General features: G+C 39.4%; 1 protein-coding gene across 17 annotated transcripts in view; it reads right to left on the reverse strand.

Annotated features, from left to right (window-relative positions):
• ERC1 (ELKS/RAB6-interacting/CAST family member 1) overlaps positions 1-23,745 on the reverse strand; it is a 269,997-nt gene that overhangs the window by 203,001 nt on the left and 43,251 nt on the right. For all 17 annotated transcript variants that reach the window (XM_074538921.1, XM_074538929.1, XM_074538927.1 and 14 more), the window contains exon 3: positions 7,424-7,840. In XM_074538921.1, the coding sequence (XP_074395022.1) occupies positions 7,424-7,840 (417 nt within the window). The remainder of the gene's footprint in view (positions 1-7,423; positions 7,841-23,745) is intronic.

A 23,745-nucleotide genomic window follows, 5' to 3' on the forward strand; every position in this document is an offset into this window, starting at 1 on the left:
CAAAAGGAAAATTTTAGGAGCATCCATTGGCTCAGTATTAATGATCATTGTTAATTAAAAAAATTATTAAGTAGCTATAAAAGATAAAATAGGTCTTCGGTTGTGTAGAAGGACAACTCATACCTGACTAACCTGATTTTCTTCACCTGTCCGTGTGACTAAGTGGGGGACAATGGGTGTTCCGTGTCCCAGGGCCTCCAAACATGCCTGCAGACAAATTTGTGAGCCCCAGGCTGGGTAAGGGGATAACAAAGCAGGTGGCAAAGGAGCTGGGCCATCAGGCTCCAAGCCTGGTGCTTCCCCCTGACAACCCTCAGCACCTTCATGATCTGAAGAATGGGACAGACAGCGCTCCCAGCAGCTTACAGATCTATGGAATTTGGGGAAACATGAACTGGACCAAACTATGTGTCCTTGATGTGGAAAAAACCCCAAACCAGCCCAACTGCACCCTGGGCTGAGTGAGAGTGGGCAGGAGTGCAGGAGCAGGAGGGGGGAAGAAGGTGTTTCCCTGTGTGCAGGCCCTTGGGACCACTGTGCCAAATTTTGGGCTCCCCAGTACAAGAAAGGCACTGAAAATCTGCACAGAGTCTGACAGACACAAGATGCAAGGGGAGAGAGTGAGAGAAAAGTGTTTGTTCAGCTGAAAAGACTTGGGGAGAAACCTGATGCCTGCTAGAACTAACTGGAAGCTGCAGGGATGATGGAAACAAAGGTCTTTTCAGAAGTGGAAGGATGACAGGCAACAGGAAGAATTTCCAGCACTGAAAATTTAGACCTGCTAATATGAAAGAGATTTTACCAGGAGAACAACCAAATGCTGGAGCAGGTGCCCAGGGAGGCTGTGGAATCCCCCGCCGCTTGAAATTGCTGGTTTGAGCAGAAGGTTGCATGAAATAACCTGTGGGAGAGCCCTTCAATCTGCATGACTCATTTATATAAATATCTTTACTACCTGGTGCCAGAAGGTGACTGGATAGTACCACAATTGTTTAGTTTCAGGATTTTGTTAGGCTTTTTTTTTCAAAAAGTGCTCCATACCAATAATTTTAGCTTCTATTTCAGCAAGATGTAAAAAAGAACTGAAAAAAGAACATATAAGAGTCCTGTAGAATTTATGTCATTGCTATTAGAGTTTTTGCTACTAAAATTATATAGTTATACAAGTCTGGAAGCAGTAATCATGGCAGTTCCTTCGGAAATTATTTCTGCATTTTTCCACTTGTCATTTCCTGCATTTACAAACCCAATCAACATAATTCCCTGAAAAAAACAAAGTGACTGTATTCACAAAGAACTTAACTTTGAAAGATGTGCTGGCAATTGCACACACACTGATAATGGAGGGTGCCAGTTGCTTTGAAGCTCAGCTACCCCTGGCTAAAGAAACTCATCTCTCTTTTGCAATTGTATTAATCCATTGAGACGATTATTTCTTAATCCAATTAAAACCTCAGATATTAGGACACTTAAGTTTGTTAATTAAGGCATCAACTAAAGTGAAAATTAAAGCACAGCTTCCTGCTCATCTCAGCATTTCAATCAGCAGGAAACAAAAGCAAAATCCCTCAAAACTTGGGAATTAGAGTAAAAGCAAGGTAAGATGAGAACTAATTCAAACCATCCAATTAGTTGTAAGTAGCAAGGCATTGTGATGAAATCTGACTACAGAAGTGTGAATTCAAAAGCTGAAGAAAAGTCAATTAAAAATTATACCTTAGTCTTGTAGAACTTCATTTACATGTGTGCTGTAATTAATTTTTTCTCTCTCCTCTTATTTAAGGTGCAAACACACCCATTTTGTACTTAAATTAGCTTCCAACTTGTTCATGGTATTTTTAGGGTTTTGTCCTTCCACTACAAAGTTTGACATTTGTGGAAAACTTCCACAAATCTCACTTTACTAAAAAATAGTGCAGGATAATGTGACCATCTCCAAGGAAAGCAAACCTAGGAGGTAATTTGTAAACAAAGCAAAGCATGTAACATGTATTGACAAAGAAAATCTTCTAATATAACAAAACATCAAAAGACGTAGAAGTTTAAGCATTTTAAACCCTTAATCCCCAGAGAGATTTATGTATTGTTTCACATAGTTTTAAAAATCCTGTCTGAAAGGTATGGAAGTGCTGAAATGAAATAGTAAGAAATCCTCCTGTATGTTGAAGCATAGCCCATTCATAAAGAAAAAAATTGTTTTGAAATAAGTACAATAATGAAATAATTTATCCCCCCCATGCTAGAACAGCATATGGAGAAACCTACTGAAAATTTATTAATTATTTCACTTTGATGAGACCACTATAATACAGAAAAAACATCCTGACAGATGACTGAGTTCTGCTTTTTTCCATTTACTTAATACCCACACATTATTTAACTACTGTATAAAAATCAGAAATTTGCCATGCTAGAATAAGGTCTTTCAAATTTTTTTGTCATCTGGGAAAACAGAAAACAAATACATTATTTTCCAACTTCTGAAGAATTAAGAAGCTACCAACCTCTGCACTGAGGAAAGCTGAAAATAATTTCATATATGTCAAACATTTTTAATTGTCATTCTCACCTAAAGTGACACACAGAATATTCCAAACTAAAATGGTATTTTAAAAAATTTAAATGCATAAAAATACATTCAAGTTGCAATACCCCTTTTGTCAAATTCTGACCTACAAAACCTCTGTATGTTTTAAAACTACTTGCAGACCAAGCAAGCAATTCTAATAAAGACATAATTATTTAAATTATCTTGATTGAAATCACTTCTCCCCTTGCCATTTGCTTCTAAAAGGTCAAAAGCATGAAGCAGCAATAAAAAAGCAGAAACTTCATTTTTTACCTCATCAGAAAGATATGATGGTAGTAAGAGTTCCAGTTACTGAACCTATCTACTCCTGCAAAACAAAACTTCTCTCCTGAAGTATCTCATTTATGTTGCAAAATCTTGGCATGGGACAAAAGTGTTCTTTGAGTTAACTCTAATTGCTCCAATTAAAACTTTTAAATCCTCCTCTGAGCCTGGAGCAGAAAATGGTAAGAATTTTAACACACCCATGGAAAAATAATTTGTCTGCAGAACTTGTCCCAGCTCATTAAAATCCAGTCAGAGAAGAGAACCAAGCTCTCTGCACTGGGCACAGCTCAGCAGGGATGGGATGTGTGGATGCCACATCCCTCCTTCCTCACTGAGCTCCCTGCTGCTGCTCTCTGGCCAGCACAGGACCAAGTTTGGCCAATCTAAGTTCAAACACACCTGTGAGACAGGCTGGTGTGCTGTGCCACACCTCTGCCCACGGGAGACAGGGCAGGGAGTGCTCCCAGACACTGAGTGCTGACTCCTGGGATGGAGGGGGCAGCTTGGCTCCAAACTGCCACAAAGAGGGGTCAGTCCTGGCAATAAAGCCATCCTAGGTTCACAAACAGCACTCTGTGGGGTTGCCATTTCAGCAAACATGCAAAAAAGGGAAGAAATAATAGCTTTTTCTGCCACAGCCTCTTTCCTTAAGCTCATTGTGGATGAGTGTCCTCATGAATCACTCATTTCAGGGCCTGTTTTACATACAAAACCTCCTTTATTTGTTAAGCACTCCATCCCTAACTCCTTCATTCAGTTTTGTACTCAGCTAGAATAAAAATCCATCTTGTTTGAATGGGCTCAATTACTAAAAAATAAAATATTAAATTACAGTCAAAACTGTAATTTACTACCAAACAGTTTCTGGACACAAAGTAGAAAGCTCCTGTCAGTTCTTCCCTCATTCCACACTACTGTAACATGCAAGCCTTGACTCTAGAACTGCATTCTGAAGAAGAAAACCTCCAGGATAAACAGCCTTCTTTCTGTTTCCAAATAAATGGTTGTAGTCAGCCATCTATACTTACAGTCCTTGTTGGACTGTCCTTACAAATCTGAGTCTGCCCACAGTACTCCAAACATTTGGAACACCAGGTGTGGATGCATTCACACCATATTCTGCTCTGATATCTGGGCTATTGATCTATGTAACTGAGAAAAATCCATTTCTAATCAGTGCATTTAGCACTTTGGGGAGTGGGGAGGCTGTCAAAAAGAACTCAGGAAGCTTGGATATCTTTGGAACCATGGACCACCACTGATAATTCTGCAACAGGCAAGTCTGGAACACAGAGGCAGCTCGGGAGCTATTCTGGAAGCTGCAGTCCAGCTGCTGGATTTCATCAAGTATTTCTTCCTGGTATGAAAACCATTTTATTTTTGAAAGTTAAGTCTAGAATACCAACAACAATAATTGTCACAAAGACTGAAGAAGGGGTATTCAAAATAGCAGCTATCTTTTAATAAGCTATGAGGCATAAGCTTGTTTTCCAGGGTAGAGGAATGTGATGCAGCCACACTGCTATCTGCTGAAGTCAGGACATTCTGATGTTCAGTGAGATATTTAATTATTTGTGTTAAATGAGAGAAAGTCCTCTGTATCAGTTGCTGAATACATCCTCTGCTGGAAATAGTAACTTTCCCATGGACTTGGATGAATAATTTCTTGAGATCCTCAGAAGTCAGGGCAATTGGGAAAAGCCCAAGAGAGTCAAACTGCTTATGGAAATACCTCTCAGCAGCTGCTGGAGAATCCATTTTATAATCTGGATTTGGGAGACTGAGACAGTGCCCTGGGAGGTGATCAAAAATATCTGATGTCTTTTATATGAGGAAAAATTAAGCAGCACTGGATTTTTCAGACTAGAAAAAGGGATAACTCAGAATGGATATAACAACCTAGAATGGTGGCACACAGTTGTAATCTTATCAGAACCCCAACTTTGACCTCTCTTAGAATTTATTTTCCTTAGGAAATTCATGCAATCTTTTTGCTATTATTGTTAATAGCAAAAGCTGAACAAATCAATTAATTCTCAAGGTTTAATTTTCAAGGTCATACTGCTGGCCACCGTAACTGCAGTGGCTGCCTAAAAAGCTGTCTGATGATCTTGAGTCTCAACATCACACTTTGAATTACATGTAGGTTTTGAAGTTGGACAACGAGGGATACCTTTTTCCTTCGAAATGCAGATCTTTAATATTATTTCCAGCAAATGTTCTATCAGAAATCTAACACTCTTGCAGAATCAGAAACAGTGGATTCTGACATCTCAGAATTTCTTTTGCTAAGATGGTCAGGACTGCTATTAAAATTTTCTACTCAGTTAGGAAATGAAATATAAACTGACCTTCCACACTCTTAAGAATCCCTTTGAGATACTAAAGCTTCCTCTAACAGCAGTATTTAAAGAAGAGTTTAGCATGCCTTTCCAGATACTGGGAATGCCAGATATAGAACCATCAAGAAAGTAGATTCATTTCTTCAAAGCAGTTCAAAAAATCCATCATTAGTATCTGGGTCAGCAAAGGGCTAAAATAACCTACAACTACGGAAATACAGATGGACATAACAGAAGGTCAGCTGAGGAAGGTGATGCAGACACACATAGCAGGTGACACACCTAAGAGAGACAATTGCCACATGTGAAACATGGACAGCAGCTGTGAACCAGGTCCTGCAGAGCATCTGGGTGCTCAGGCAGTCAGCTGCAAGTTCCTCTGATTTCCTCCAGCCTGCCAGAGCCCCAGGCATGGGACTTGAGTTTGACGCAGGTAAGTCTGAGGTCACTCAGCTCAGCCTTGCTCTGAGCTCAAGGACACCACTCAGGTACAAACAGAACCATTCCTATTGCCCTCCTTGTTCCACAAGGAGATAAAATGGCACCACATTTTTGAGGCCACAAGGGTGCTCAGCTTCACAGCTGGATCCCACATCACATCCATGGTTTGAGCTACAAATCACATTATGCCCAGCTTACACTTCTCAAGGGGTAAGTAAGCAGCAAAGAGTAATTAATTTTAAACATTTGATAAATCACATTTGCCCTTTCAAGTCAGTAGGTCATCTCCACCTCCTCTAGGAAGTACCTTACCAAGACTAGCATTTAAATGACTGATGATTTCCAAATATGTATGAATGGAACAAGAATTCTTATCCTGCAACATCTACTCATCTTCAGCAGGAACGAACGCAACCGCATTCCTCCAAAATTGCACAGCTCCTGCCAGCTTTTCATTTATGATGCTGGACTTAGAGCAGAAACAAATGGAAGCCATTTGAGGCTCTTCCTGAAATAGTTACAAGAATTGGAACAGAATTATCATTGGTTGCTAAATAAAGGAAAAACTGTAGTGCAGAAACTCTGGAATCATATTATCTTCACTCCAGACACTCAAGAGATTACTGCTCTAAAAAAATAAATCTGGCCTAAATCTGGCTCAGAAATGCAATGGGCTCCAGCTTTCTTATATAAATGTTTGCAAGAGCACAAGCACTATGGGTCAGGCCCTGCAAACATATGAATAAGAGGTATTAAGAGGTATTTATGTGCTGCATACACTCATCTCAAAAAAACTCTTCCAGGCCTTGCTTTCTTGACTTCTTAGAGAGGGGCCTTAAATCTTGTACACCCACAGAGCTTCCCAAAAAATGCTGAACCATGAGATAGATACCAACGTGCAGAACAGGTCATTAGATTCATACACGTGGTAGATAAGAATTCATGCATTCAGTTGACAGATGTAAATCTTTAAACAGAATCTTAGCACTAGTGAATCCATGTATACCCATATTTATCTGTGCATCTACACAATCCATGCTGAATTACCAGCCTTTTAGAAGTTAATATTCGATTACTTTAGGAGACTGGTTGACTACAGGAAAATGCATTAAAAAATATCAAAAAATGTAATGGCACTGGCTACACAGTAACTCATTTTCCTTCATTTATTTTCCTTTATTCTACTAAAGTATTTGTATTCTATGTAGACTATATTTTGTTATAATTAGTTTAAAATTATTAACAGTGAAGAATGTCTGCCACTATACTCTTTTCAGGTACAATACAGACACAACAATAGTTAGAGAAGGCGTTACTATGTGTGCAGCAGTGTCCCTTTAAGAAATCTCTTTTTTGGTTGTGCATCCAGGGCAGCTAATAGTTTTATCAAATACCCTTCACAGCAAGATGACTGTTTCCATGGAAACTGTTGAGCAATCATCCATTACTCTTGCGAAGATTTCTCTCTCTGCTCTCACCTAAATACAGGTAGCTACTTTCTCTCTAACAATAATAGAACAGAAGAATTCATAATTCATTTTACAGGCTCTAGGACAATTGACCTCCAGAGTTTCCTATAGAGCCTACAGGGAAAGTGGGGCCCACAGCACAAAACCCCAAAAGGTACACGCAAGGAAGCCATAACGAAATTTTAAAATGTGCGCAAATCAAATCTAATGTAAAATACAGCTTATAGAGAGGATGGAAGATTCTTTCCTTAGAACTGTGAAATGGATAGGAGACAGAGAGGAGTTTAAGATGGAAGATGGGTTTGATCACTCACCTCTCTCAGCATGTTGTTTTCCTTTTCCTTCTGTTCAAGAAGGCTTTCCAAGTGGTGCACGTGCATCTCCGCCTCAGCCAACCGTCGCGTCCGCTCGTGGTCCTCCTCAGTGGCTTTTGCTGACAGACCTTTACTCTGCAGCATCTCCAGCAGCTTTTTGATGGACTCATCACGTGCATTCAAGGTCTGTTTCTGTGTCTCAATGCGCAGTTCCATCTCCTCCAAGGTTTTCCGTAGTAGGAAGAGCTCCTTGGCCTGGCGCTCGTGCTCCGCGTGCAGCCGCTGGAAGTTCTCCTCTGTCAGCTCTGCCACCAAGGGCTCGCTGGTCCTGCTGCTGCTGTCCTGCTGGAACAACTGGTTCAGGTCCCTCTGGATCCTCAGCTCATCCTGGAGAGCCTGGATAGTCATCTGCATATGCTGAAAGAACAAACAAATGAAATCAGAGGATTCCCACCACGGCAGAAAGAAAGAAAACAGTATGAGCCACATCAGACCTCCTGAGCCACCAGCCAAGAGGAAACCACCATGCCAAGAGACTCACAATAAGTTTTTTAAAGCAGAATTGAGGTGGAGCTGGGTTATTCTACAGAAGGTTCAAGTTCCTCCTCCTATGCTTGGTAGAGGTTGCTTAACACTTAGAAGACTCTTGCTTGAGTGACTCTTCCACTTACATCAACTTGAAAGAGTGACTATTTCAAACAGGAAAATGTCAGCAGCTTTCAGCAACTTATATTATCACCCTTCCAAACGTTCACCTCCCCTACAGAACAATTATGCAGAGGAAGACCCAGAAGTACTACAGAATTACTATCTTGGCAGAGCAGAGGGGCACAGTGCTATTAGAATTTACATTTCACCCACAAAACCTAATCACCTGTGAAGGCTCCCAAGCTCTTCAGCAGTAACTCTACACCTAGCACAGATTTCTTATTTTACTCAGAAAAGAAACTTCAGCTTGTAATGAAGAAACACAACTATAGAAATCTGGATAAATGCTGCATAGGGGAAAGGGCCAGAAAATGTAATGCATGAGGATCTTAGCACAGAAGAGAAGTTACCACCTCACAAACAGGAAAATGAAGTCAACCAAATGATCAGCAGCAATTTGTTGTTGTGCAAGACAATAAATCCTGTCTCAATGACTGAATACAGTGGGTTAATGTAATGGGACAATACAGGAAAAGCACAGTTTGCCCACAAGTGTCTTTGTTTATATTTCAATAAATATGTTTTTCTTGTCAGTAAGACAGAAGTATCAAGCCAATAAGAGAGAAGTACAAACACTGCACAAAGATTTGATTATCAGAAATGAGATGCACACTGAATGATACATCTCCCTTAAGTGAGGCAGACATACTTACAATTTAGTCTGAGTGCGAATAAGTCGGATGCACTGATCCCTGGGGTCCACATTTATATTACAAAACCCAGTGTCTGCAATACAGCTATTTCCAGTATTCACTAGGCTAAAGTACTACAACAAGTTATATTCTATGATCAAACTTGATGCAGACACACTGGTGAGGTCTACAATGTAAAGATGGTGCAAAATTAATGCTTTCTATAAATCCAAGTACTTGATTTTACTCAAGTATTTGTAAAAGGAGAAACAATGATTTGGGTTTAAGCATTACTCCAAGAATATGTTTATCACAATTCTTATGTAAAATGCCTTGAAGATGTTAAAAAGCTGTCTGGACATGGCCCTGGGCAACAGGCTCTAAGTGGCCTTGCCTGAGCAGAGGGGTTGGACCAGCTGACCTCCCACCAACCTCAAGCATACTGTGATTCTATGAAAAGACAGCAGATAGCATTTACAGCAGAGTTACTTAACTTTAATCTATTTTAGAAACACAAAGAGTTAGTTTGGTTGCACAAAATGGTGCATTAAGGTAATCCAGACCCATTTTATTTGCAGAAGTCAGTATTTTAGACCAAGTGCTTTCCCTCTATTTGTGTTCTAAGAGCAGCTTTTCACAACCAAAATTGCTGTCAGCTCACCTAAGGCCACTAAAGGGAACAGTCTTGCTATTTGTCCTTCCTTAGGTGGCTGGCACTGACAACAGGATCAAAACTTCACCTGATGGCTGAAAATCAGCCCCAGCAAACACCAAACAAAATGTCTTGGCTGCCAAATCTCCAACTAAGTCGACGGTGTGGCTACATCAGTGCTGACTCTGGTGCAAGGCAGGGGTGGCAGGCACTGCCAAGGAGCTGGCAGAGAAGAAAATGGAAATATCCTTTACAGCATCAGCATAAACTGAAATCAGCTTAAATGCATTTGGTTTAGGATCTGTAATTGCCTTTTCTTCTACTTCAATAACACAATATCTGGAAGTTAGTAACTTGGTTAATCTACAAACACACTTCAGGTTATAAAATCTGTGAGACAACATAGCATGGGTATATTAGGTGAGAGAACAAGTAATTACTCTGTTCTAAAATGTACATTGTGTTTATATATTGATGGATGCTCAGATTTATTTTCAAGAGATGAAAAATATGTGAAGGGAATTAACACGGAATTCCAAAACATTTTCAGAAATCATTTTCTTTTTAATTAAAGATCTCAACTTTCAGTTATTGACTGTGGTTTGGAGAAATGACAAAGTGAGAATGCCAGAACCATGTCCAAGCCTTGAAACTGAGGCACTACAGGTAGGCAATCAAAACCACTACATCTGTTCAATTAATGCAAGTTGGTTGAGCTGTTCAGTGAGCAGAGAAAACCTGCTGCACTCATTAAAAATTTGCCTCCTCTGTACCTATACCCCACCAATAAAGTCAGTAGGACTATAACAGCAGTAGTGAGAAAAAGTCCTCAAATTTTGTTATAATTAAACAGTAACCTCACTAGATGTAAATTTACAATTCCACACACGAGTTAATTCCATTTGTATTTGAGAAGCCCTACTTATCCACAGCCCAGCTGTGTGTTGTTCCTCCAGCTAACAAACAAATTCCCACATGCTCCCACCTGGCTCTCCACACTCTGCCACTTCAGCATTTCCTTTCTCCCAGGCGAGGAAAGAGCTTCTTCTCAACAACCACATCATCGATTCAATGAAATTATTTCCTCTACTCAATGCTGTCTCGGAACCAAACTTGGGTTATTTATAAACATCAAGGGCCTAAATCACCCAACCAAATTCTTACATTTCTACCATCTGATCCGCTGTGAAATGTCATTTCAGGTTACATAGACAAAAATTGTGTCTTGGACCCACAGAAATTATTTCCCCTAAACATGGAAATGCCTCCCTGGAACTTTTGGGTCACTGAACCAAAATCTATGACATGATTCAAACACATGATGTGGAAAAATAAATTTAATACCAGTGACAAACAGGATTTAGTGATGTCCATCAGTCTGTGAAATAAAGACAAGGCAGTTTGGAATACCTGACAATTGGTCAGCACTTGCCTGTGATTCAGTTTCCCAGGAAAAATGAAGAGGTGGAGTTAGCAGAAAAGTTAGAGCTGAGCTTAGGAATAACTCCCACTGTTCTCTGAACTGCTGCTCAGTCTAGAACAAACTTGATTATTAAAGGTATCTGGAAAGCACACTACAGATAATTATTCTGTGCTTCTGACACCCACTCTTTTCCAACATGCAAAATGGGTTCTTTTCTCTGCTTTCCAAAATCTTTTTATGGTTCTCAGAATAATAAAACAATATTCTTTACTAGCTGGTATCATAACTAAATTACTACTTCAGTTTAAATTCCTTGTCTTCTATGTAATTTTAAAGAAAACATAATTTTCCTCCTGAATGTGCAGGCAAGCTTTACGAACATCTCATCCATTTTTTTAGACTTCACTTTTAGATCAGCAACTATCCTAGAAAGGCAAAATATTTTCAAAGTTTATGCAACACTAGCCACTAATAATTAATTTCTAAGATCTGACTAGAGAAAATTGAAAAATACTGTTGAAATAGTCCTATCTAGAAATAAACAAGTTGTAAAAATAAGTTTAATACCACTGAGCTTCATTATGCGATACTGTACTAGGTAACAATCATGCTTTTGTGAAACAGTTTAATGCTGGCAACGTAATTATAGTAAAAGCAATTACTGTGAACCTGTACTTTGCTTGAAATTTATTGCTCTTATCTCAAATCTTGAGGATTCCCTGTGTTTTTCAAGTAATGAAAACTAGTCTTTAAGCCTCACTAGAAACTATAACTACAAGTAAAAAACACAAAGGTATTTTTGTGACCACAGCTGTCTAGGTATGGTTATATCCAATGAATTTTTCTCTTGACAGAGCTAAGCACCTTGAGGATCATCTCAAACAGAAGTCCTACAAGGACATGGTGCACACATAACCTCTTACCCCAGGTGTTCCTCTGCCTATATTACTTCCATAGGTCAATTTACAAACCAGAGAGAGTTTGACTTTTATCCAGCAGCCCAAAATTTACATCTCTAAGTAGCAGAACACGATTCAATCTTTGCCTCCAGCTACCAGGACTCAAATTCACCTTTCCCACACCCTGGCAGATGGGTGAGCTCCCAGCCTAGAGGGTGGGTACAGCCCATGATGGAGAAGTTCCTGGTGCTTGGCTCCCAAAGCTGTGCTGCTGCTGCAGTCTCAGGGTAAGCAGTGTCAGGACTGCACCTACAACTGTGCTGGTGAGAGCTGCAGGCAGCTCCTTTCATCTCTCTCTGTTGAAGCTTTTCTTTTTTGCATAAAATATTTAAAGATTCAGTAGGCCTGACAGAAAGTATTAAAGAGAGCACAGCCTCTTATTCTAATTGGTAGAACACATAAGAACAGAAAGACCTGAATAGCAATACTTGCAACTAACTTAAATGTTTATTATCTCACCATTCCAAAAAGTGGGGGATATGCATTTTAACTTTTTCAGTCAGAAAAAGAAATTTAATTGATATTCTACAGCCAAGACCTGTATTCTAACCCTACATTTTAGATCAAAAGGAGGCAGCCACTGCTACTACCATGACTTTGAAAGAAAGGATTAAATTGTGATATGCTTTTTTAAAAAAGGATTTCCAAACTCATCTTTGCAAGACAGAGCTTGACCTACCAAGCTACAGAGTTTAATATTCCAATATGCATCTGTTCATTTGGGTTTGGATGCCTGATTTAGATTATTCATACTGCAGATACTGTCTGTGTAGCTACTGTAATCAGACATACAACTTATCCCATATTTTATTCAACAAGTCTAAATGCCTAAATTAGACTTCTGGGTTCTGCAAGGCACCTAGCCACCAAACACTTCCATAGTTAAGTTCCTCTTAATCGCCTCTATTTAAATTCTAAGTAGGTTAAACCAAGAAAATTCCTTTCATTTTTGAACACCGAGAAAAAATACAGTACATTCAAGAGAAGCCTGAAAAAATCAGCAAAAAGAAACAGAATGTACTCTTTCCCAGAAACAAGGGAAAAACATAACATGCAATTATGTGACAGTGTCACAGAAACGTGTCACAATGAGGTGGGGAACTATTGTTACATTCTCCAAAACTCAACCACTTCACAAAAAATTTCTCTGACACTGGGAGAAAACTGAAGACTCAATCATGAGCAAATGAATGTAGGGTAGTGATAAGGACAGGGAGAAAAAGAGGGGTCCTACTAAAATATTTAGTGGTGTGAAAGCTTCCACCTGCAAGAGAGGTTCAAGCTCTTACTCATCTCCATATGACTCAAAGGAGGCTCCAGTCAGGAAGCAAAAAAGATGTTCTTGGGTGGATCTCCAACAAGTTATCCTCACAGAAAGGACTGACACAGTTTCTGCTTTGCACAAATACTGACTGACTTCAAAATTCAAGCTTGCATTCCTCACATGTCTGTGTCATAAAGGGAAGAGTGTCAGGGACTTTGTTCAAATTAGCCAAGAGACCCCTCAGCAACTCTCACACTATTTCCTGCTTAGGGTAATCTCATCTCACTCTTACCAAATTCTTAATCAGAAATTCCACTCCACAGGAAAAAAACCAAACACCCTAACAAGAGTTTTGCTGAAATCAGCAGATTTAATAAAAGCTTCTTATAAAAATATTACTGAAACATAGGATATTGAAAACTTCTTGGTCACTTCTACTGCTAACCCACAAAGCCAGTACATTCAGTGCATCCTGTACTTTCTGATGCACATGTATTTGGCAGTTTTCTGCCAATCTGCTCAGCCATCAGGCTGCTCCTCATGTAGGAAACACTGCATGCTTGGACACACACAGGACAGGTGTGCTGCTTTTGGCTGGGGCAGAGTTGTTTTTCTCGCTGGTAGCTGCTATGGGGCTGTGTTTTGGATTTGTGCTGAAAACACTGTTGATATTTTGGTTATTGCAGAGCAGGGCTTGCTCAGAGTCAAGGCCTTTCCTGCCTCTCACCACCCTGCCACTGAGTGGGCTGGGGGAGCTCAGGGATTTGGAGGAATTAAAGCCAGGAGAGCTGATCCCAACCCACCCAAGGGACACCCCAGAGCAAGTGATGCTGTGCTCAGCAGCACAAGCTGCGGTGAGGAAGAGGAGCATGGGATACTGGATTTATGGCACCTGACAACCCAAGTCACCATCACTTCAGGATGGAGCCCTGCTTTCCTGGAAAGGGCTGGACACCTGCCTGATGATGGGAACTAGGAAATTAATTCCTCATGCTTTCCCTTTACCTAATAAACTGTCTTTATCTCAACCCACAAGCTGTCCCACTTTTACCCACCAGGGAAAGATGAGTGTCTGTGTGGTAGTTAATTGCTGGCTGTGGTTAAACCACAACAACACATTTCCTTTTTTTATTATATATCACATAGTTCTGTATTTCTTTTTCAGGATCCAACTCAGGAATAAAAATCCTCAAAATTTTAAAAAAGAGAAAAAATGTAATTTGTTAATGAAGCAAAACTAAATTTTGGAAGGTGGCAGTTTACAGCTACTCTGTCCTTAAGCCAATTATTTTTACTTCTGGCAAAGACAGACAAGGTACACAAGCTTTCAGCTACAAAAGGCATTGCAGGTCTAAATGTACTTGTAGTACCTATAAGCACTGCCTTACTTTTGTTTTTAGTTCACCATGAGTAAAATGCTATTTCTCTAGAAAGGAAAGGTACAATAATTATGATATATTTTATTTCAGAAGGACAATTCTCTAAGGTCTGTTCATCAAATTTACATCACCAAAAATGAGTATGTAAATGAAAAAAACTGTGTTTTTCTTGCCAGCAAACCCACATGCACAAATTTTTGCATTATGGCAATAACTTTCATGTTTCTTAAAACAAAAGCATTTCAAACATTTGTAAGAGGATGAAATACACTCAGCTCAAAAGAGACCACATGGAAAATGGTAGAGGAGAGGATTTTGTTACTGTGTGAAATGACTCCCTCCCATGCCCAAAGAGTTAAAGTTTTGGCAGCATTTCTGGGAAATGGATTCTGCTGAATGCCCTGCAGAAGCAAAGGCCTGGCTGTCGGAGGGAGTCCCTGCTGACATTCAGCTGCAGCCCACGCAAAGACATTGGGAAAAGGGCTAATGTCAGGTGTCCAGCAGGGCTGTGAACAAACACAACTTGCTGAGTCCAGAAATGCTACATATTCCCTCTAAGATGGATCAGGGGCTTCAGAACCCAATTTAAATGGAAATGAGTGGGTGATTTTATAGTGTTAAACTTAGGTACAAAATACTGCTATGATTTTAATAGGATTTCATTTGTGAGAGTCAAAGAAAGGGACCTGTATTTAAAGACAACCTTATGTTGCATTATCTCTGAGACAGCACAAGGGCAAGATGGTAAAAAAGTGCTACAGATAAAGAGTTTAAGTTGTCAGTAATACATTTGTCAGCTGAACTAGACTCACACAAAATGACCCATTTAAGGGGGCAGTGTGCAGCAGCCTAATTCCTTTACTCCTGTTTGTTGTTTTACTCCAACAAACCCCAAACAACCCTGCAGGAATGAATTTGGTGTCCTAAAGGAAGCAGATCAGAAACAGTCTGCAATGCAAGCAGCTCATACACAGTGCACAGGCACATCCATGAAAAGGCTGCAAGGTAAAACAGAGTAAGTGCAGTACACAGCTCTCAGTGCTGAATGTCCACATGCAAGATTTTATCTGTGGTAAACATGAAGCAGCTTTCCAAGGATAAAGGTAGGCTCTTTCTATGGTCAAAGTATAGATGTGGGCAGTTTCTATAGAATATCTCATGCACAATAAAAACATGACTTATTCTCAAAATAATTTTGTGCCCATTCTAAACATTCTAAAGAAATTCGCACACATACCTGTGTGGTAAGAATAAAAATTCTGATTAGGCATAGGCAAACCTGTTAAAATCCTAAAAAGCACACATGTATCAGTTTTTTAGCTATGAATATAATTCTGACAGTTCTCTGACTTCCTAAGGGAATTTGAGCTCTCTGTCAGACACCAGAAATGGTCTAATAGGCAACTAGAACTCAAAGGAAAATTATTTTTGAAGTCATATCAGTAAGCCCCAGCTACTCTGTGTTTACATTTCCAAAGGTAGGTACTTCCACATCAGTAGTTTACTGTGCTTCAAAAGCTTCTGTTCATGCAAATCTTCCAAGAATCTACATTTCACACCCTTTAAATGTCAGCATGCTATGATCCTGTAACTAAGAAATTGGATTCTTTTAAAGTGCCCCTCATCTTTCTTGCGAATAGGCATTTTGGGATTAGGGCAAATGTCTGGAATTTCTCACTGAATCAACAATTTATATACTGACTTTAACCTCTGTTTCCCACCAGGCTGTCCAAATTGGGTTAGTATTACATTACTTAAACATCATGTTTTATTTATTTACAAATGTGAGCTTTGATTTTTTTATTCTTATGCTGCCAAAGAAACAGCATATTTGCATATTTGCAGTTTCACACACTGCAATAAGATAACTTTTTGCAGATTCTGTCTCCCCTGCCTGGCAAGCATAAGTTTCTTTTGTCACAAACTGTGTGGATAAAATGGATCTTGGTGCACGAGGCTTCTGTTAAAAAAATAAAAAGCCAATACCCAAACATCAAACTAATCTATATTCAGGCCAGCCGTGACAGAACTTAAGGAGTTCAATCTTATCCCATTTTCTATGTGTATAAAACACACCCCATTTCACCCAGAGTACAGATTACTTCTAAATTGCATCTGTTAAATAGGTGCTAAAGTGCCAAATTCAGCTTCTCTGAACCTCTCACCCCATGAAAGTAATTATAAATTATTATGGCACTTATGAGAAAGAGAATTTTAACATTTACATATGTATGAAAGTCTAATATTTTCAAATTAATAGCATCTATATGAAAGATGACTCATTTGTTAATAGATTAGGAGCTTTTCTGCACAAATGTATTATTAGTCACCTCAAGTAGGGAGGTCAGCAAATCCATCTCTCCATTAGCTGATGCAAGGAATCAATCCAAGATAAAAGGTGCTCTGCTACACAACCTTTGATTTTGTGTCCAGTACTTTCCAACATATCAGCATACATCAACAACATGCTCTAAAACGGAAAAATAGCTGCTGATTTCTAGTCAGAGAGCGCTATATGAAAAATCAATGCACAAGAAAGCTGCTGATTACTTTACCCATCTCACCCAGATTTAAACCACCTTCTACACTAGTTGGTTTGGAGAGGTCACAGTATAAATTTCTATGCACGTACCCATGTGTCACACAAAGATATTTTGACCAAAATACCTGGAATAACTGCATTTGTATGCATAGGCCAACTACCTCTCATCTAAGAATATAAAGCTGGGAGTAGGCTGGATCTTTAAAGCTTGTTGAGCAGTTCAAGATTGTGACTGCTATATTTCAAATAATAGTTTGACTTAGGACTGAATATTTAAAATAACTAGCTTCAATGTAAAACAGCAAATTTTGAACTTCTGCTTGCCCACAGCAATACACTATCTTGGTTTTAGAATGTGCCCTTCACCTGCAAGTAACAGTGGGAGACCTGAGCCACCCAATGCTCAGAAACTGTGGAGTGGCGACTACAGTAAAAAGTGTTCTTTTCTACACTGTGCCTCCAGAAATTGAGTTCTCAGCAAAAATTAAGTATTTCTAAACCCCACCAGACTGAACTACCAAACCTGGACAGCAGCAGCTCACCACCAATCTGCAAACACTGAAATTTACTGATGGTTTGTTTCCTGGCTATTTTAATGCATTTTCTTGAGAAGGGAAGAGTTCAGATGATCAGATATGGCCATAAATGTGAGAATACTGCATACAGGACTTGAAGCAAGAGAGCACCTGATATTCAGGGTCTCATAAACAACACTTGGCTGTTTTGAGACACGTGGAAATTCTTGGCAATGGAGCCTTTTACCAATGCTCAACCAACAGCCAAAACAGCCTCTCAGCTGCACTACCCATGGGGGCAATGAGGCTTTGCCACCTTGCTTACAATTTTCCTTGAGATGATTAGATGGCAACATTGCAAGGCAAAAGCTCTTAGGGAGATGATTATAGTGCAGAGGCCTTGTATTGTCCCACAACTCATCCCCCTGTTTCATTACAAGATGGAACCAATTTTACTATGCCATGACCATGCCTCTTGCTCTGCTTGTTCACAGCCTCTCCAATGTGCCTTCCCTAGCTGCTCCCTATCCTACTCAGAATTTTAACTGCTGCATCTTCTCACATTTGCTTTATCATCAATTCTTCAGGGACAGCACACCAAATTTCCTGGAAAAGTGTTTGCACATGGTTTTCTTGTTTTAAGCCACAATAAGGAACAACTGCAAACCTTCCTACTCAGTTAAAACTCCAAAAGGTCTAAAACAATTGCTGAAACAAGAGCAGTACCCAGGTATAGCATCAGCTACTGCAGAGGACTACAGTATGTACACTGCTACATACAGGAAAACAAACAAAAAAAAAAAACCAAAACAAAAGCAAAATCAATTCATTCATTGTCCCTTCTTGAAGTAAAAACTATGGGCCTTTTTGAAGTTATCAATGCACTACAGCCAAATACAATGGCAGCAATTATTTTAAGACTATTTTGCAAGCTTACAGCTTGAAGCTGTCACAATTAAGACAAGTTCTTGCCAGACAGAAGATATGCATCCCTTGCATCTCTGCAACTTCTCATTTTCTTTGAAATGTAAGGAGGAAGAAAATAATCACTTCAACAACATTTACAGAAGCAACAATCACAGAAAAAACTCAACTAAACCTGTGGCTTTTGACATGATACATGGTATTTTAGCCCTCTGCCATGAACTACTGGCTACACTCACAAAGGAACAGATTTGAAATCATATTTTCTGGATATGTCAAGTCTCACCAAGTACCATTCTGGGAAGACAGGCAGCTCAAATGAATTACTAGAATTTCAGGATAAATTTAGAATATGGCTGCAGCAATCACTGTCCCTGTGAAAGAACATGTAAAAAACCCTCTGATCAAAATGTTCTGGCACTTACCCTCCTGTTGAAATGACAGCAGCACCTCTGACAGCAAAGCAGAACACAGCACATTACACTGAGTTCTAAAGGAGCTTTGTGTGACTTTTAGGAGGCTAAGCAGCTTTAAGAGATAAGCAACAGAAAAGCATTAATAACTTGAGTAGCTCTGGAAATGGGAAGGCCTAGCACAACCCACCTCAACAGAAGTGGTAGATGCAGTGATGGATGCAGTTCTGCAAGTACAAATTCAAGGATTTTCATTATTGAGATCTTTACTAGATGCTAGAATGTGATGGAAAACACCCAAACAGAAAGTTTTGGCATTCAGGAGATTGGTTCTTTGCCTCAGACATCTTCCTGCTAGGTACAAGGATTCTCAGAGCAGGAGGCAATTCCCTCTGCTCAGTCACCCACCACTGCAGACATCAGGTGCAGTAAGCTCAACTCCTAGTACGTATCAGAAATCCATCTGTTCACAATGTGAGTTAGACAAGCTAAAATGAGTACCTACAACAGGACTGACAGCTAGAACGACTTTTGTCAGTGAAAAGCTTTAGTACTGTCCTGTCTAACCTTGCACATCACTCTAGAAATTGAGGAAATAGAGAAGAACATAAAGGAGATCTAACTTCATGGCAATAAACATAAAACTATCCAACACTGAATATTCTTGCATTGCCCATGAATCAAAATGGACAGTTGGTACAGACAGCGTAGATAAAATCATTTAGGGTGAATTTCTCACTGAACAAATAGTGGCTCTTAATAAATCTTTTCAGGAGCTGCTTACTCATGAATTAGTACTACATGGCCATTCCAGCAGTTTGTCATGCTGTCAGGCTTCTTGCAGAGCAATGACTGAACTCTTGCTTCTTTATAGACCAGGTGGAGAACACATAAATGTTCAAGATCTGCAATAACAGAGACAGATAATAGATAATAAAGATCTGCAAAAATGGATAGAAATGCTGGGCAATAAAGTCTTTTTGGTTCTTTATGCAGGTCATCCTGTAACCAAGTGCTCTGCATTTAAACACTGCTCAGAGAAATATCTAAATCTGCTGATAGATCTGTGTGAGCAACCATCAAGACAGAAAGGAGAATGGAATTCCCTGTGTTGAGTTCAAGGCATCAATCCACCAACTGTAGCAAGAGCTTACCCGTGTCTGAACAGAGGTAGTCCTCTCAGAGCTACATGCCTTGTAAGAGTCTGGTAATTCAGAACTAAAAATGAAAACTGAAAAGGGCTTGTAACACTGAAAATCTGGAACACTCACATGTCTAGTGTTAGACACTTCATTTCAGGGCAACACAACTGGCTGGCTCTGAAGACCCAAATCCTACTCAACTCTTGGGTATTTTCTGGGACCTAGAGGGAATTAGGGTAAGAATTATCTCTGTTCTTCATCCATCTCAGTGCAAGGCCAAAGGAACCATGGTGGTTCTTACTTACATGCTAAGCTTAAGGTACATTTCAGAACACCTTGCTGTGCCTTCCCAGAGAAATAAACCCTTATGTTAATTAAAAGCAGAGGTTAGCTCTTTTTTTTATCACTCAAATGGATGCCTAGATTAGGTTTACTAGACAGAAGATTCATACACCTAATTAACACAGAAACCCTGAATGCATTACTAAGAAACCACTCCTCAATCCTGGATTTCATAATCCCTGCACTCCTTTTAGATTTCACCTAACATTAACATATGTTTTACTCATCATTAAAACACTCTCTTGGCAAGGGTTTTTTGAGATACTTTTGCTGCAGAGATTCATGACTGGTTAAAGGATAAGAAGCACATGAAGTGTTCTTCTCTCTCCTTTCATTTTCAGGGAATGAGGAGGAAGAAACAGGAAGAGCCAGCAGATCAATACCTGGCTGCGAGCCTGCTGTCACTGGCAGGATTTTGCCTTTTTTAATTATAGATCAGTTTACATGACAGCAGGCCTGCTGGCAAGAGCCAGGGTACACCTGTCTCAAAGGGGAAACAGGATCTCTGCACAGGAGCCAGCAGGGCTCATTGAGAGCTCTCAGCCACATTGGAAGGGGGAAGGGAAAACAAAGCAGCTCACTAGAGATGAGCCAGGGTAGCACTGGTGAGGTTCTGTCTGCTGTTGGTGCAGGGATGGGATGGAGACCCACACAGCTGTGAAGATGCAGGTTCCTGAGGTGCTAGAAACCACACGATGAAGCACCTGACAATGATCACACCAGAAATAGAGATGGTGCTGTCCAGGGAGGAGCAGTGGGGATGATGAAGGGTCTGAGAACAAGTCCTGTGGGTGGATATTACAAAAATCTCTTCACTGGAAGGGTTGTTTCCTCACTGGCTGGGTTGGTTACAAGATGTGCAGATGTGGCATTTGGGGACATGGCTTAGAGCTGGGCTTGGCAGTGCTGGGTTACGGGTTTTGTAGCCACAGTCAGTAATTTGTTTGCTTTTTTATTCAGATTTTGTTTTTCTGAGGAAAACCTCATTAAAAACCTTAATATACAATGTTCAATACAGGACAACTGGTATCATAATACACTCTGCTAAAAATAAAACCCCATTATTTAGTTATTTTTACCAGAAAAGAACAGAACCAATCCTTTTGATTAAACTACCACAAACAGTTCAAGAAATGAAAAAATGAAGTTGAGAAAATGAAGCAGCAATTCAACTATTTTAAGTAAAAGCAGTTGGAAAAAACAGCTAGTTATTAAATTATTTAAAATCTAACATAGAATAGGTGGAAAAAAGCATTCTTAAAAAAGTAAATCACTACTTGAGCTAATAAACAGTGATTTATAAACTCAAACCTCAACCACTGTCAGAGGAGAATATATAATGGAGACTAAAAACATTAAAAATGGCATCTTTCCTTGGTCAAGATTAAAATAATATTTTTAAAAGCTCTGGAGAACAGCCAAGCAAATAATGCAATTGCATTTCTTGGAGTCAAAAATCACCATCCTATCACTTTCTAACTATTGGTTCCTTCAAATCCTTTGGACAGCAACTGTCATATTTATGTATGTGCCAGGATAACCAGAATAATACACCACCAGCCCTGAAACACAACCACAATAGTGAATCCAACTGTTTCAGCAGAAAAGGATTTAGAGCAATAAATAATGAATGAATAAAAGCTTTCAAGAAACCATTACCATCCTCATGGTCTAAAAGGTCTGAGCACAAGATTTGTATGGAGAGATGATAATTCTACCAGCTGATAAACAGGAAACACCTCTCAGAGCACACTTGTCCTTCATTAGGCTTTGCTGGTTTTGTGTTCAATCTCTGAAACTATCAAGCAGCAAATAACAAATACAGTGCATTAATACTGGCTATGTATTTTATCTAGTCTATGATTTTTGGAATTCAGTACTGGTTCACTGCATATTATATTTTTCCCCTTCCACACCCACAGCTCTGCCCAGTATCCCACAGACAACTCTGACTCACAGGAGCCAGTTAGTGGAATAAACTCCTTCCATAATATCCCCCTTACCTACAGCTGCCAGCCAGGTTTATCTCCTACTGAAACTGAGCAACATGAACTCAGAGCAAAATTTCTTATTGTGTTCAAAGCTTGAAAGTTGCTGCTTATGTCCTTTTCCTAAAGTTTTACTTCTCTACAAGCCCTGCTCTGGTCACCAGCTTCTCCTTGGAGATGTTCCTTTTCTCCAAAAAAAGGAGTAGGTATTGCCACATAGATAATCAGAATATTTAAGTATACCCTGAAAAAGCTGTGCTAGGTAGGACAGGACTGGTACAAATTTGTAACAATCTCTAGTATCTATTTTAAAGAAAATAAAACAGGTCAAGCCTGTTGCTAATATGAGGTTTCTATCTGAATTGTCTTCCAGAACATAAATAATTTCCTTGAAACAAATCTCTGCATTACTGATGTAATAATGAACAGCACTTAGACACGATGGTGCCTAGACACTACATACCTTAATCTTCCCAGAAGACAGACTGATAGCCTTACTGGAAAACTTGATAATTTATTTGGAGGAAGAATTTAACCCTCCAAATCCCTGTGCACCACTCTCCTAGCAGCAGTGAGTCACTGCTGTGACCAATTGCCACACAATAACCTTCCTGTGCCTCTCTGCTGCTGGCACTGGCAGTGACTCACCAGAGGCTCCACTCAGGCCAAGAATTCCTGGGATGCAGCTTCTGTGCCCAGCAGAGAGCAGCTCTCTCAGCTTCACACGTTCAGCATCCCCAGGTAACAGCCATGGTACCCCACATCCTGAGAGGTTGTACTCAACCCAAACCAAAGCCCTGGGCACATTCTGACACTACTAAAAGAAACACAACATGAGGTTAAATCTTAAAATGAAGACATTTATGGATCCTTTTATTTCTCTCCCTCCTCACAGCAGAATCTGCATTAGGGACCCTAGTTCAAAAGAGAAAACATTTGTCTTAACTAACCACATTTAAGGTTCCTAATGAGAAGTTTCAAAGACCTTCAATTTTTCATCGCTGCGTCTGCTCTAAAAACATTTGCAGTGAAGGAACATAGCACTAACAGTAAGTCACTAAAAATAAACTACTGTGCTGACACACTGTCTTAAATGAAAAATCAAGTACTCTTCATAAGCTATTTTAATAGAAAAAAAACACAGTTAAATTAGTCTGACAGAAAAATTCCTTTATTACTTTGAAAAAAGTAACACAAGAACCTTGACCCCTTCAAAGCAAACAGGTCAACTTAAATATTTAATATAAATAGGTAACAGCTGAGTAACAAAGCCAAAGCTGAGCCAATGACTGCACTGATCCATTCAATCAATTTATTACCTTCCAAATATTGCTACAAAAGTGAACAGTAAAATTTATGAAAAAAGCATTTCCCAAGACAGAAATAAATTTATTTTTAATTTATTTCTAGTTTAATTAATTACCAATTACAGTAAAATT

This window comes from Zonotrichia albicollis, chromosome 4, assembly GCF_047830755.1.
Source record: "Zonotrichia albicollis isolate bZonAlb1 chromosome 4, bZonAlb1.hap1, whole genome shotgun sequence".
NCBI lineage: Eukaryota > Metazoa > Chordata > Aves > Passeriformes > Passerellidae > Zonotrichia > Zonotrichia albicollis.